General features: G+C 57.1%; 1 protein-coding gene across 7 annotated transcripts in view; it reads right to left on the bottom strand.

The window, feature by feature from the left end:
- Positions 1 to 58: 58 nt before the first annotated feature.
- Positions 59 to 14,449, bottom strand: part of COL18A1 (collagen type XVIII alpha 1 chain) — a 219,766-nt gene continuing 205,375 nt past the window's right edge. For 6 of the 7 annotated variants that reach the window (XM_067548600.1, XM_067548597.1, XM_067548595.1 and 3 more), the window contains 14 exons: positions 13,927 to 13,989; positions 12,512 to 12,577; positions 11,424 to 11,466; positions 10,008 to 10,070; positions 8,881 to 8,924; positions 8,130 to 8,261; positions 7,661 to 7,796; positions 7,459 to 7,538; positions 5,678 to 5,809; positions 4,790 to 4,825; positions 4,334 to 4,636; positions 3,438 to 3,635; positions 2,723 to 2,838; positions 59 to 1,928 (listed from right to left, as the gene is read on the bottom strand). In XM_067548600.1, the coding sequence (XP_067404701.1) occupies positions 1,715 to 1,928; positions 2,723 to 2,838; positions 3,438 to 3,635; positions 4,334 to 4,636; positions 4,790 to 4,825; positions 5,678 to 5,809; positions 7,459 to 7,538; positions 7,661 to 7,796; positions 8,130 to 8,261; positions 8,881 to 8,924; positions 10,008 to 10,070; positions 11,424 to 11,466; positions 12,512 to 12,577; positions 13,927 to 13,989 (1,626 nt within the window). In that variant the 3' untranslated portion in view covers positions 59 to 1,714. The remainder of the gene's footprint in view (positions 1,929 to 2,722; positions 2,839 to 3,437; positions 3,636 to 4,333; positions 4,637 to 4,789; positions 4,826 to 5,677; positions 5,810 to 7,458; positions 7,539 to 7,660; positions 7,797 to 8,129; positions 8,262 to 8,880; positions 8,925 to 10,007; positions 10,071 to 11,423; positions 11,467 to 12,511; positions 12,578 to 13,926; positions 13,990 to 14,449) is intronic. The other variant, XM_067548596.1, reaches the window with a different exon arrangement.

Raw genomic sequence — 14,449 nt, forward strand, 5'->3', positions numbered from 1 at the left:
GACTCCCATCTACTACCATGCACTCACACGTCTGCCTTCACAGCCAAATGACGGGGCATACAAGAGGAGACTTTCCTTTATTCAGTGCCTTTAGAAAATGGTTTAAAGAACACAACAGACAAAAAATAAAAAAGAGAAAGATCCACAGGCTTTAAATTGCATTAATTACACAAATACAGTAGACAATAAAGAACAGGAATTGTGTGACTTGCTCTGCCTTTATGGTAATAATTTCATTACAATAATAAAAAGCTAGTTAAAAATTTAGCACCTCAGATTTTCAGAACTGATTAAAAAATCTTGTAGACATTAGTGCTTCACACGTATGGTACACGAGCAGTATACAAGTGTGTGGAAGGCTTCTGGCTTTGAGGTGGGACGTTCTCCCGGAGCTGATGCACATCGCAGCATATGATCTTATTTCCCACACCCAGATGTTCTAACATTCAAACTCGCCCATCATGGGCTGGGTCTCCTGGTAGTGAGTGAAGTCAGGTTTTATGGCAGCAAAGTGTCCCCACCTTGTAATGCTCATGGAGGTCACGAAACCAACCCGCCCCTCCCATCCCTGCCCCCCCGTATTTCTAGAACAGTAACTTTTTAATGCGCCCTTTTGAAATTGTCAAGAAAATACCCCTTCCGCCACCCCCACTCAAAGGGTGACATCCATTCCTGCATCTGGCACTGAGTTCCCCTTGTTAGCGCACTCATGGCTCTCCCTCTTCCGAACCAGACTAAGGCACATCACAGCCAGGGTTCAGTGTGTATCTGCTGGGATAGCCAGAGGGTGGGGGCAGGGGTTGCTGTTTTAGCAGATGCTCCTCTCTGGCTAGCCAGTGTCCTGTGATGGGGAAGGCACTCCACAGAACAGGTGCAGCCGGGATTCGGCCTCCATTTTACTTTCCTCTTACAACAAATCCATTTGGTTCTTCCTCCAATGAAATGACTCTGCTTTAAAGGAAAGTCAGATTCCTCCTGGCAGCTCCTGAAGTACTGGCCGCCCCCTCTCCTGACTGCTTACAAGAACCATGTGGGGGGGTGTAAGCTTCTCGATGCACAGTGCCGGGAGGAGGGCGCTCCGCTGGCAGGCACCCCCCTGCCAGCCAAGAGGCACCTGGGATGGGGCCCACTCCTGCTGCTCTGGAGCAGAGGGAGTTGGGAGGGCGAAGCCAGGGGTGATCAGACCCAGCTGAGGGGGGAACTAACCTGCAGTCGGGGACACTGCTACAGAGAATCAGGCCTTTTGCCCAAGCGGAGCGCTCCCCTGGGGGCATGGTCAGTGACAGACAGCAGAGCCCTGGGATCCTCATGGCCTGTGCAGCAGAGCTGGTGACGCTGCCTCAGCTGTGGTTGTGGGGGGGGTCTTCCCTGCAGCAGCCATCCTAGCAAGGGAGCCAGTGTCAGGGAAGTTCACACAAGAATACAACTAACCTGGTTAAATATGAGGGGGACAGAGAGAGAGAGAGAGACTCCCATGGCATGTACAGTGGAAATGAGATGGCCAGGCACAGCCAGCCAGCTCAGCCTTCCTTGGCAGCCAGGCCCGGCTCAGCACACGGCAGCTGGGAGACACCGCCGCTTTCAAACTAGCTCAACACTCTTTGGCTTTTCGTCTGCTTCTCTGGGAATCGTGTGAAGGGGGAAGCGGTTGCCCAGGCCCTGCCCCGTTGGGGTCCCTCCTCTCTGTGCTCCGAGGCGCAGGGCAGGGGGCAGGTCATTTTTTGGAAGAAGTCATGAAGCTGTTCTCGATACACAGGACGACGAAGGCATTATGGCAGCTGCTCGCCTTCTGCTCCAGGAGCTTGCCCCCGCCCAGCGAGGAGGCCTGTCCCATCACCACGTTGTCGTCCGTCCTCCACGTCTCGCAGTAGCTCTCTGGAAGCCGGTGGCCCTTGGCGTCCGAGCCGTGCCACACGTTCTTCTGAGGCCTGCAACATGTGGCAACAGCTCACTGCCAAACCCGTGGGCACAAGCAATGGCTGGAGTGGCGTGGCTTGCCAGGAGCCCCCAACTGACCCTTGGCCCCCCGCCATCCCCACAAAGAAGAAAGCCAAGAGACACCCAGGGGAATGCGTCTGGTGGGCTCCCCGTACCGCAGCGCCCTGGCGGGCGGTTTCTCTCGTGCAGAGGGGAGCCTGGCTGGCTGGCCAATGACGATTTATGCAGGCTGGCCCGCAGTTCACTAACACTTGCCCCTTTTACCACTTGCTGCTGGTTACGTGAAGGCTCTGCCCACCTCAGGGGCTGCTGGCACCTTGCGGGCGTCAGCTCCTCTCCGTCAGCTGTCACAGCTCTGCTTCACCGCCCGTAGGGCAGATCCAGGGATCAATGTACAATCCAAGCCCATGGGAATTAGCATGGGGGGAGGAGGGGAACCTGGCCCAGCGCACAAGCTAAACCAGCCGCTGGCACTGCACCAACCCAGGCAGGTGTGGCTGTGAGCAGCTCAGGACCTGCCCTTGGGAGACAATGCGCCAGTCTCTCACTCTGTCCTGACAGCAGACAAAGCAGTTGTTTCTCTCCTCGACATTCACTTGCCTAAACAACTGTGGGTAACCGTGAAACCCCGTCCTTCTCAATGCCAGCCTGAAAGGACTCCTCCCCCCCTACAGAGGGGAGCCTGCAGCTGCAGGGCCCCCCATCACAGCACAGGGGTGCTCCCTGTAGCGGCCTGTGGCAGCCATTCTCAGACACAAGGCAGGCCAGGCACTCGGACACCTACCACGCAGAGTCTCGCAGGACATCTCTTCCGTCAAATGAGAGGATGCGGCCACCTGCGCGGAACTCAGCCTCCGTGCCAGAGAACAGTGCCTCCCAGTTGTTAAACAGCACTTCATCCTTTGGGAGGAAAAACTAGTCACAGCGTCGCAACAAGCGTCCGCTGGCAACGCGCGTGTGCCGGAGGGGGCGCTATGGCACACAGCGAGGGCTTTGATTGCCTGTCTCTTCCGGCACCTACCGCTACTCAGCAGAGATGGCCATCAGGAATCGGGACAGCCCAGCGCTCGAGTCTTTCCACGGGCTGCAGCGGCCCGCAGACCCAGTTCTGCACATTGCTCGAATGCCTCCCTCGAGACGCTAAGCGCCTCAATCCTCATCTACTGGTGTGGGAGTGAGGGCCCCCAGCGCCGTTCAGGAGGTGCTGTGCCACTTGCCAGATCAGGCCCTGATGCCCCGGGCGACAGGGACACTGAGCGCTGACAGTCCCCCCACACGCGTTGCCTGCATTGAATCGCCGTGCGGCTCAGCAGGCCTGTGGGCCCACAGCGGGAGCAGCGAGGAGGCTGCCCGTGGGGGCAGAGCTGGAAAACAGAAGCCTGCCTGGCTGCAGCCCAGGCTGAGGCCACCTTTGCCATAGGCCCCTGCTCCAGCCTCGGGGAAAACTAAAAATCCAAGCCCAGGGCACGTATGCCCCCCATGCCCTGCCCCGCACATACCCTGAGGTTGACGATGGGCACCCCGCTCCTGTCGGCCCTGCGCACGATGCTGTACAGGTCTTGCAGCCGGGAGGAGAGGAAGGCTCGGAACGTGCCTGTCAGCCCGACTGCCCGGGCCTGCTGGAAGCACTGGAAGTCGGCTCCGCGGATTCCTCGCATGCTGCCGCTCAGCGGGGCATTCAGGGCAACGAGGTGCAGCTGGAACAAGCCAAACAGGACCCTCCATACTGTGGCCATCAGCGCTTCGCCCTCACCCCCCGAGTTCTCCCAGCTCCATGGACGGGGAGCGGGGTGTCCAGCCACTACCTTCCCTCAACAGTGCCCACCCCAGGGAAAGCTCCAGCATAGCCCCCCCCTCCACAGCCCCCCATGGAGCCAACCTGATATTCCTGGAGCATCTGGGATCAGTCCCCAGAACTAGCCCCGAGCTGCAGCATTCCTGCCCCTCTCCACACACTCCTGCCAGCTCCCGCTAGCTGCCGGACAGAGATCTGGTCTGGCGGCTCCAAGCAGCCATTTGCCCAAGGGGCAGGGCTGGCAGGCTTGGCACAGAGCTGGAAGAAGGGGTGCCAGCAGGGATTCGAGGCAGGGGTAGAGCTGAGCATGACCTCAGCATTAGCCCTTGCTCGCAGCCCGAGTGCAGGTGATTTCATACCCTGGGGGCCATTTCCCTCTCCTTGTTCCCATGCAACCCAGCCCCCCACCCCCCGCCCCGTTCTCCTGGTTCTGGCCCAGCAGCCTTGCTCCACAACGGCCAGTGTTGTGCTGAGATCGGTTGGCCGGGTAGTTTAGAGCACTAACTCCTCTAGCCCTGCCCCCACCATGCTCCTGGCCCCCCGGGCGCAGCGTGCACAGCTTGGCTCTTGCTCGGCCTATGGCTGGGATCAGGCACTCACAGCGGGCTGGAAGTCGTGGTGCATGTGAGCGGGAGAGGCGGTGCTCTCCCCACGGCGATTTGGGGAGAAGCCGTCGAGTGGCTCTTGCTGGGGCTGGGCACCATGGTGCGAGTGGTGGACGGAGGGCTGGTCGGGAAGACGGTGGTGGTTGGCGATGCTGTCGTCCCCTCTCCAGGGCCGGGCCGTGGGATAGGGGTTGTATTCTCGGCGGGGGTGCAGGGGCCCGTGCTGCTGAGAGCCGGAGGAGGCCGTGCCGCCCTGCAAGTAGGGGACGTTGGGGGGCCTGTCGTACACTTCATTGTCCTGCGGTGAGAAAGCAACACTCACTGCCTAGCCTCTGGGGCTAGCGAGCAGCCCAGGCTGGCTGGCCAGAGATCCCTGGCTCTGCCAGGCAGCCGGTCCCACTCCATGGTCCTGAGAGCAAAGCCAGCAGGGTGGAGAACAGGGCTCACTTACCAGCCTGGGGCTGGAGATCAAAGTACGTTCCTCAAGCTGAAACAAAGCAAGGGTGGTCACGTTACCAGCGGCAGTCCATCGTTTTCTGCCAAGGCCCAACTTTCGGCATGGCAGCAGCACCCCATGGCATTCTAAATGCAACCTGTCCTCACCCAGGAAACTGCCCAGCCCCAACAGGCTGGGTGCAGGGTGCACCAGGAGCAGGGCTTGGCCGTTGGCATTTGACTTCCTGCAGCAGCGCCATGAGTAATCACCCCACAAGAGCCTGGTACGTGGGTAACGCCACCTGCCACTGTGCTGTTTGCTCCCTCCTGGTCACACAACACAGGTGCTGCCAGGCTAGATTTCTGGGGTGAGCCTGTTTTGTTTATACGGGAACAGCATGGTCAGAGGTCTTCACGTCTCCACTCTCCCCACATCTGGGGCAGCATCAGGCCCAGCTCCTGCTGCTGGAAATGGCAGTGTGCTCCCAGGAGGTGTCTCTGTAGGTGATGGGTCTGTGCTAGCAGATCAGCCTGCAGGGTCGGACCCTTACACCCCAATCCTGACAAGAGACACGCGCACAACTATCTACACTGAGGGTCCTTCCCTGCCTTCCACAGGACTGCTCATAGGGCAAGAAGGTGTGCTTTGTGCCTGCAGGATTGGGGCCTTGGCCTGGCCGTTCCTGGCACACAGGACTGGCCCCAGCACACCTGCGGTGCTCTACAGACAGATCTGGATGCAGGTATGCGCACAGCAGTCTGTCCTCCCCTAACAATGCTGTTCATCAAGCCTGGGGCCCAGCTGGCCATGCTCACTGGCAGCCGTGTCCCGCATGACACCAGCACGTGCACAGTCATGCCCCAGGCAACCGCCCCAGGCTTGGCACATCCCCCCTGTACTCACATGGACTCTCCGGAAGCCACTCTGCACCCGGACATACAGCTCTTCTCTGTCCAGTACGAAGATCAGCCAGCCCTCGGGCACCTCCTGAGCTGCACTCAGCATGGCTTGATACACTGGGAAGATCCTCAGCTGCTGGGGAACACAACCGTCAGTGTGCGGACACAGGACAGGGCTGGTCTCAAGGGACAGGATGAGCCTCGGCAGCCCAGGACTGACGCATGAGAGGGGTGGTCTCCCGCCAGCCCCTGGTGCGAGTGCACTTACGTTGCACGGCTCCCAGCTCTTGCACAGACTCAGGGGCTCTAGAACGCCATGAAATGGCCTCGGAGCAGGGCTCAGCTAGATGCCAGCAGCAGAGCACACAGGAGCACTGATATGTCAATGCTCAGGCGTCAGACAGGTCAGAGATCTAACAGAGCAGAGCATTTTGGGTGCAGCACAGCTCAGCTGTGAAAAGCCCCGACCTTTCCACACCTGTGTTCCGGAACGGCCACAGCGTGTCGAAATGCTGGCCAGGACAGCAGCCAGATGCTTTAGTGTCATACTTCTCCAGACAATTCTGCAATCACCAGGCCCTGGGGAAGGTTCCTTCCTAGCCCAGGGATGTTGTGGCTACCTTATCTCTTGGTACGAGGGCTCGTGTACTCTTATTCTTGCACTGGGAATGGTTCATGCCGCTATTCCTACAGTGGTCTAATCCTTTTCTGAACCCTGCTTCTCTGTCTCTATAGTATCTTGTGGAAGAGAGTTCCACAGGGTAATTCTGCCTTGGCTGAATCCATTTTATTTTGTCAGTTGAAGATGAGCTGCTCTGCTAGCTTATTGGGTGTCTCCTTGTTTTGCTGAGGAGGGCCCATGCCTGGCCTTCTCCATGCCACTGTTTAATGTATAGTTATAACGACCCTCGGCCCCCATCTCCTCTCTGCACTGAACAGCCTTGTCTTTGTCTCTTCCCACCCACAAGTACTCCAGTGGCTCTACACTTACCACTGCTCTTCTCAGCAGAATGGCGGGTACTCATCTCTCACCACAGGCAGTGCGGCCTGGGCAGAGAAGAGAGGTCTCGCTGGGACACGGGGCTCTCCCAGCACATACTGACACTCTTGCAGCCCCAGGATCCTCAACCTGCTGCAGTCACACAGGAAGGACTGCACACTGCTGGCTGAGCCAGAATGGAGATGTAGAAAGGTATGTCCCATACCACCGGAAACATGCTAGGCGATGGAGAATCTGTCGCCTCCCTAGATAAGCTGTCCAAGAGCTGGTTCCCCTCACTGCTAAAAATCTGCCCCTCACTGCTAGCTGCAGCTCTCAGTCAGGGGGTGTGCTAGATTGAAGCCCTCTGTGCTCGGACATCTCCTCCCTTGGGCAGGCACTTACAGTCACCACCTCCGCCATCTGCGGGGAAAAGGCAGTGGATCCACGCAGATCCCCCTCACGCGCACAGCGCTGTCAGCCCCACAAGCCCTAACCACCAGGGCTGTCAGTCCTTGTCTTTATCAGTCCATCCTACCCGGCTCTCCTCTAGCCCAGCTGCCATGGCTCGCACAGCCCCAACTCCCACCCTGGGTATCCCTGGCTTTATACGCTCTGCTTGCTGCTGTGCCGCATGCAGGATCCCGCTCTGCCCTTTGCCTGGGGACGGGAGAGGTCTGGGGACGGGGGGCAGAGGGAACAGATTTCTGAACTTTCCTGCTAGGGCTCGTGTCTGCTGGGCAGCCCTGGGAACCCCCCCACCACAGACACTGCGGCCTGTTCCCGGCCTGCATGCCCTGCCTTACCCCAGAGGAGGCCGACGGCCCGCTGGTTCCTGGAGGTCCCGGTGGCCCTGGTGGCCCAGGTGGGCCAGGGATGTTGACAGCTGGAAGAAAGAACAGGCTGGAACTCAGGGTGGGGCTGCAATGTGAGGGGCAGGAGCATGCGGGAAGGGAGTGTGCAGGGCAGGGAAGGGGCACTGAGATGATTTCCTGGGCACATACTCACTTTGTCTGTGGGGTCCTGGAAAAGAGGGGGGGCCGGGAGGACCAGGGGGGCCTGGCCGCCCCTCGTACCCAATGCCAGGCGGTCCCTGCGGCCCAGGGGAGCCAGGCGGGCCTCTAACGCTGTCCCCTTTGGGACCCTGGGGATCCATAAGAGAGTCTCCTTCAGGTTACGAGACACAGCTTGACTCAACCCACCCCGGCCCTCCCCCCCACACTGCAGGGCACTTGCTGGCCCCCCCCGGCACAGCTCTCTTGGGAGGCATTTCTCCCTGGGCACTAAGCGGCTGCTCGGCCCTGGGAGGCAGGCCCCTTCCCGAGTCCCATGAGGGAACCCCTCTGGGGAGGGCCACAGTGCTGGCTGCATGCTCCCCGCCCCGTCAAACTCTCCGTCACCTTGCCCAGGGCCCTCTGGGAGCTCAGAGCACGTGCATACCCCTCCACCCAGCCCCTCGCCAATGCGGGCACCTCACCGGAAGGCCAGGATAGCCTGGGGGACCTGGAGGACCTGGGGGTCCAGAGATGCTTGGTCCATACCGCCCTCCCTCGCCGGGCTCCCCCTTAGCACCTTTCAGTCCAGGGTCTCCCTGGTCTCCTTTGTCGCCCTGTGGAAGGTGATTGACATTAGTCTGGGCTGCCCGATGCCCTGGGACAGGCCTTCCCCTTGCCCTGCCACCTGCCCAGGCCGGGACTCCATGAGCACAACTGCCTAGGCCAGGGGTGCTTGACACAGGCCTTGGAGGGCTGGGCAAAGGTGCACCCTCCTCCCTGCCGCGCCCAGGTGGTGCAGGCTCCGTGGGGAAAGACAGACTGACTTCGGGGCAGTTACTGGGACGGCCGAAGGGGGCTCAGCCTGCGCCAATGGCGAGTAGCTCAGCAAAGGCCAAGTGCCCTTCACTCAGGGTGCCGCCCTGCGACAACAAAGGCCTGATATTCAGGGATGCTGAGCACGGGCATCACTTCCCCGGGTTCACAGCTCTTGTGCTGGGCCCCCACCACACCGGGAGCCTGAACCAGACCAACTGTGCCCTGCCATTCAGGTCAGACGGCCCTGCAGCCACGGCACAACCCAGTCCCCATGTGCAGCGAGGCCCCCTGTGACTCCTCCCAGCAAGTGGCACAGGCTCCATGCGCTCCTGCTCCTAATACCCTCAACCGCAGTGGCCTCACTGACTCCCAGGGGGCAGGGCAGGTGGCAGCCCCACACCGAGGTGAGGCCCTTACCCGGAAGGTGGAACCAAATTCGCTGAGATCATAAGGAAACTGGCCTGTGAAGAGACAGGAATAGAGTCAATAGTGGCTAGTGGAGAGTCCTTAAATCCCACTGCTGCTGGACGCTCCCCTCTGCTTCGTCCCCAGACAGGCATCAACGGCTCACCTCTCTGGGTAGGGGCAACTGCCACCAACCCTCAGGGGCTTCTAACATGGTAACAGAAAATTATTAAGGCTGCGCAGTCTAGTGTGCCAAAGTCAGGAAATGCCAGAACTAAGGATGCCCATGAAAACAGGGGTGGGCCCCGTTGTGCGTGTGCTAAAGGCTTTAATTACACCACAGCTCACTGCTGTTTCCTCAGAATCAGTGCTCAGGCAGGCTGGTAAATCCTGCTCTGAATCCAAACAATTACTTTCCTCCTGAGCTGTTCTATACAGCTTGTGGCTATGGCATCCGAGTGCTTCACGAAGGTTAATGAATCCTCAGAGCACAGTGTGAGGTCCGTGAGCAGTATCCCCATTTTAGAGATGAGGAACTGAGGGACAAAGAGATTAAGGTCAGAAGTTTCCATTGATTTGGGGCATCAAGTTTGAGACCCTAAGCATTGTATAGCACAGCTCCCGTTGACTTCAGTCACAACTGGGCCCATCAGAGCTCAGAGTCTCAATTTGGGCAGCCAGAAAACTAGGAATAAACCAACCAAACTTTCCTGAGTGGTCACTATTGAGTGACGTGCCCAGCATCACACACAAGCTCTGTGGCAGAGGTAGGGCTAGAATCCAGTTCTCCAGGGCAGCATTCAACTGCTTTAACCATGAGAACCTCCTTTCTCTTCCTGCCAGCCCCTGCCTCATTCACTACACACCTTCCAACTTCTGCAACAAAGGAGGCAGGGTCCTACAGAGCAGGTCTGTCCTGAATGCGGCACTTCTAGGGAACAGCTCCCAAGCTCAGCCACCCATGTCCCTTTGCTGAGACTGCCAAAGGGTGTGGTTTGCAATGAGCTTCTCAGCCTGGCCTTGCACACACGTCACTGCCGAGCCATCAGACAGGACCGAATCTGGCTCACCGCAGCTCTGGGTTGGCCCAGCACAGAGGAAGATCAGGAATGTGCCCCAATGGAGGCAGGCTCACTTACCTGGGGGTCCTGGGGTGCCTCTCTCACCTCGTTCACCCTTTTGTCCTGGGGCACCCTGGTAGCCTGACAGAAGAAAGAACCGGCATTGGCGTAACGCTGCTCAGTGATGGTGGAGGAGAGCTTACACTGCTTCTAACTGCACCCACCACATGCCAGATCTATCCTCTCCCATGCCTGAGAGAAACTGCAGGCAAACGCTGACCTTCTAGCAGCAACCACAGAACACTAACTGTGCTTGGAAATGGGAAGGAAGCACATAACGGCACGAGCCCCTCCCGTCAGCGGTGTGGGGGATTGGCCTAGTCCTAGCTACGTGGGGTGGCGCTACTCAGCGACACATGAAAGCACTCATGCGGTAAAGCAATGATGCTGCCCATTTCTATCGGCTGGCAACAGATATGAGAACAAAATGGTCCCAGATCCTGAGTGTTTCACATACGCAGTCAGCTCCCTTGGGCACTGAGAAACAGTGAGTCAAAGAAGAGAGATCTGGTGCGGTCCGAGTGCTAATGGAGAAGAAAGACATGATGCAGATGGGCTTCTTGGCCTCTTCCCACCCTAACCAGAAGCTAATGACAGGATTTCTCAGCACATAACAGCCATAGCTCTATACTGGGAGTCAGCGGCAACCATCTCCGTTTGCAGCTAGAATGACAGAAGCTATCTAGCACTATCCACACCCAATATTATTCCTACTAGTGACCAAAGATATGCTAGGCAGCTCACCAGACAGACCAACTGTAGGAGCCAGGACCTACAGGGGGTAAGATGCCATAAGCGAGGGGGGAGAAATATAGCAGTTAGATCCTGGGTTACTCAAGAAATAGGGCGTGTGGAAAACTTTCCATCAGAAACTGTTTTTGATGGAAAACTGGGTTTTGATGCAATGAAAGCTTTTGCAGGAAGCGTCTGCTTTCCACAGAAAATGTCAATTGTTTATCAAAAACCCCCAAATGCATGAAAAATGGAACCTGAAATAGTTCAGCCTGGATATTTCAGTTTCCAGCCAAAATATTTTGGTTTTCACCTCTTTACTGAAAAGTTGAAATTTTCCATGGGAAATTTTGATGGAAATGAATGATCTGTTCCTTTCTGTAGAAGTTTTCCATGACCAGCCCCGTTTCCTGCCCAGCCCCCAGTAAAGGTTACAGCTGGGCACAATCCATCAACAGAGGGTTGCATTATACCGTAGCCAGCTTACACCTCCCATAGTGCCCAGCGCTGGAGAATCTAGGACAAAGTTAACAAAGCATTTGTATGTTTCCTGATTGGGGTTTTCTAAAGTCACACCCTTCCTCATGGCCATGCTACGATCTCCAAAGCCATTCAGATCAGCACTATCATGAGAGGCTCATCGGAAAAACTGATTTCCTTTCCCCTTTGCTGCAGAAAGCCCCAACGCTAGCATCTTCTTACCAGGCAATCCTGGAGGCCCGGGCGGTCCCGACTCACTAAATGCCTGAAAACACAGAAATAGCATTGCTTTAAAACAAAGCACATTTGCCAGTCGTTCTGCACCGCTGCCCCAGGGACTGGCACATGCTACAATCAAGGTCCCCCAAATGATGCTGTGTTACACCATGTGCACAGAGCCTCCCCTGTTGCTGGGACTTGCCAGCAAGCAGAGCTCCCTGTTTCTTCTGCGTTTCCCTGGAATACCTTTCCCAATGCACATGTGCTGACACAAACTTCATTAGTGAGCACGATGATCACTGAGCACGGGTGCAAGGTCGCATGCCCCATCTGGCATCGCCCAGTTCCCATGCTGCGAACAGGGCTATGGGGCTGCCTGCCTGAGGAGGGACGGCCCAGTGTGGCAGAATTGAGACCTAGATTTCGCTGTTGTGTTTCAGAGCAGTGTTGGCTATTTGCTCACTCATGGTGCCTGTGAGGCTAAACCAATGACAGACTGCCACGAAAGGCCACTCCCGCCTGCGCCAGCACTTGGGAAGGCATTGCTCAGCAGATAAGGGGATCACAGGCGCCATTCTCCCACTTGCTGGGTAGGCACTCAGGGTGCATGGCCTGTCCCGTTTTCTAGGTGTATTTACTTTGAATTTGCTACATGGTGCTTGATCAAGGCAGAGAAATGAATGGGAGCTCCTGTATCCTAGGACATGCTGCTCACTTTTCTGGCGAGCTGGATGCCGCATCTTCTACAAAGCACTTAGGCAACGAGGCTCTTTTTCTGGTTGGCCAATACCACGAGAGAAGATAGCTATTGGGCAGGCAGGCTAGTCCAGCGGGTGTGGCATGTGCTCGGACTGTTGCTTTTCAACAGCTCCTGCGTGCACTGCCTCTGTTAGTCACCCTCCTCAGTTACACTAACAGGATCTGTGCTCCTGGATATGCTCTCCTGGTGAACCAGCACCCTCTGTGCCAATCTGCATGCCTGCTGCCCAGCAAACATGGGTCTGCAAACAGTGGGAACACTAACAATCCTGGCCATTGTGTGACGCATATCCCAGAGCATGGCGTGAGGATGTGCCAGGATTGTCACTTACGTTATTGTCGTAGACTGAGACTATGCTGCCAGGGGCGCCTGGGGGCCCCGGGAGGCCTGGAGGACCCTGCAGAGAGAGGAAGAGAAAGGAAAGAATCCATTTGGTTTTAGGAGGCTGGACTGATGCAGTCAGCCTGATGGTCGCATGCACACGCGACCAGGAAGTGACCTGAGTAATAAAGCACTCCTCTGCAGACTAACTGAGGCCCAGTGGGTAGGGTCTCCGTGCAATATAGCTATATGCAGATACCCACGTTTCTGGATGCAGCCTCTAACTTGGGCACCTCTGCTCTGAATGCCCAAAGGGAGACCCCAAAGGCCTGGTTTTCAGAGTTGCTGAGCACCCACTGCAGTCGCTGGGGTCACTGGGAGTGGTAAGGACTCAGCCTCTCTGAGAATCAGGCTCCGGGGGTCTTGAGTCAGGGACACATATCCCCAAGGCTTCCAACGTGAGCGCACACTTATGGTCAAAGCGCCTTCTGTTCCCACTGCACCCCACACATGGGCACGGAGAAAGGCACCGGGAGAGAGACGGTGAGGCTGGGGGAGGGAAAAAACATGTGAGCTGGGGAGAGTGGAACATACACGGCGAGCCAACGAGGCAGGCAGGGAGGCCAACTCTTCTGGGATCCCCGCAGGAGAGGAAGGAGGCCAAGGTGGATGCCAGGGCAGGCAGCGGCAAAGGGCGAGCAAGGGTTTCAGTCTGCCATTGGCATTGCATTCATCCGCTGCTCCCCGCGGGCACCTGCCACACAGAGGCCAGTAGAAACAGCGCCGGAGGCATGTCAGCAAGGTGCTCTTCCTATGGTGGGGACAGCAGCAGAGAGCCCATGACTGACGGCTGCTTCCCTTGGGGCCCTCTGCTCACGGAGCCCTGCAGAGTGGTAGCTAGGCAGAGGCAAGTTGGGGTGGCTGTCACTAGCCCACACGCGTTTCCTTTAACGAAGCAAATCAAGCTCCTGCTGACCACAAAGGCACAAATGTGTTCCCCTCCACTCCCCATGCCGCCGCCCCAGCCCTCTCCCTGGCACCCAGGGCCAGCTCTAGGGGCAGGCCAACATCCAGGAGTCGCCATCACATGACATGCCCCCCCCACACATTCTGATTGGCTGGTGATGGGTTTTTGGCTGCTCTGGGGGTCGGGGACACTGAAAACATTTCCCACCCTGGGCAGCAAATGCTCGTGGCAGCATCCATGCCCTCCGTCCCCTCCCCAACTGTCTCCTCTCACTCATTAAACCTGCTTGTCGCCTCTTCTCTATGCCACGGTTGTCGGCTCTCTGGGGCAGGGACTCTCACCCCCTCTGCACAGCGCCCAAACACCGGGGCTTTTAGCTGGGTGCTGCCACAATGCAAACAACGATAAGGCAGAGCCAGCTGCAGCAGCCCCGGCATGCCACCGTCCCTTGCACTCACCTGCAAGCCCAGCCCTCCGGGGTCACCCTTCTCGCCCTTCAGCCCGTTCATGCCGGGACGACCCTGTAGACCAAGATCAATCCAAGGATTCAAAATGGAGTCATTTACTGTAGCCACTGCTCACTCCCACACCTGTGCTGAATCCAACTGATGGCACGACAGGTGCCCAGCAGGATACACTGCTCACTTTCTCAGGCAGCACTCCTCTCTCCCCATCAGAAAGGAAAATGCATCAGGGATGGAGGGTAATGTACCTCCAACGATTTGGAGACGTTCGCAAGCCTCCAAACTCTGCTAGTTCATGTAGTTCTACTGACCAGTACAGTGACCATCAACTCTGACCTCCTGCATAGTGCAGGCCAGAGAACTGCCCCCAAAATAATTCCTAGAGCACAGCTTTTAGAAAAACATAACATTTTGGTTTAAAAATGGATGGAGAATCCACCATGACCCTGGGTCAATTGTTCCAATGGTTAATTACTCTCATATTAAAAATGTACACCTTCTTTCCAATCTGAATGTG

The sequence above is a fragment of the Emydura macquarii genome, unplaced genomic scaffold (genome assembly GCF_026122565.2).
Source record: "Emydura macquarii macquarii isolate MOO-44397 ecotype Brisbane River unplaced genomic scaffold, CSIRO-AGI_Emac_v2 contig_1253, whole genome shotgun sequence".
NCBI classification, from domain to species: Eukaryota; Metazoa; Chordata; order Testudines; family Chelidae; genus Emydura; species Emydura macquarii.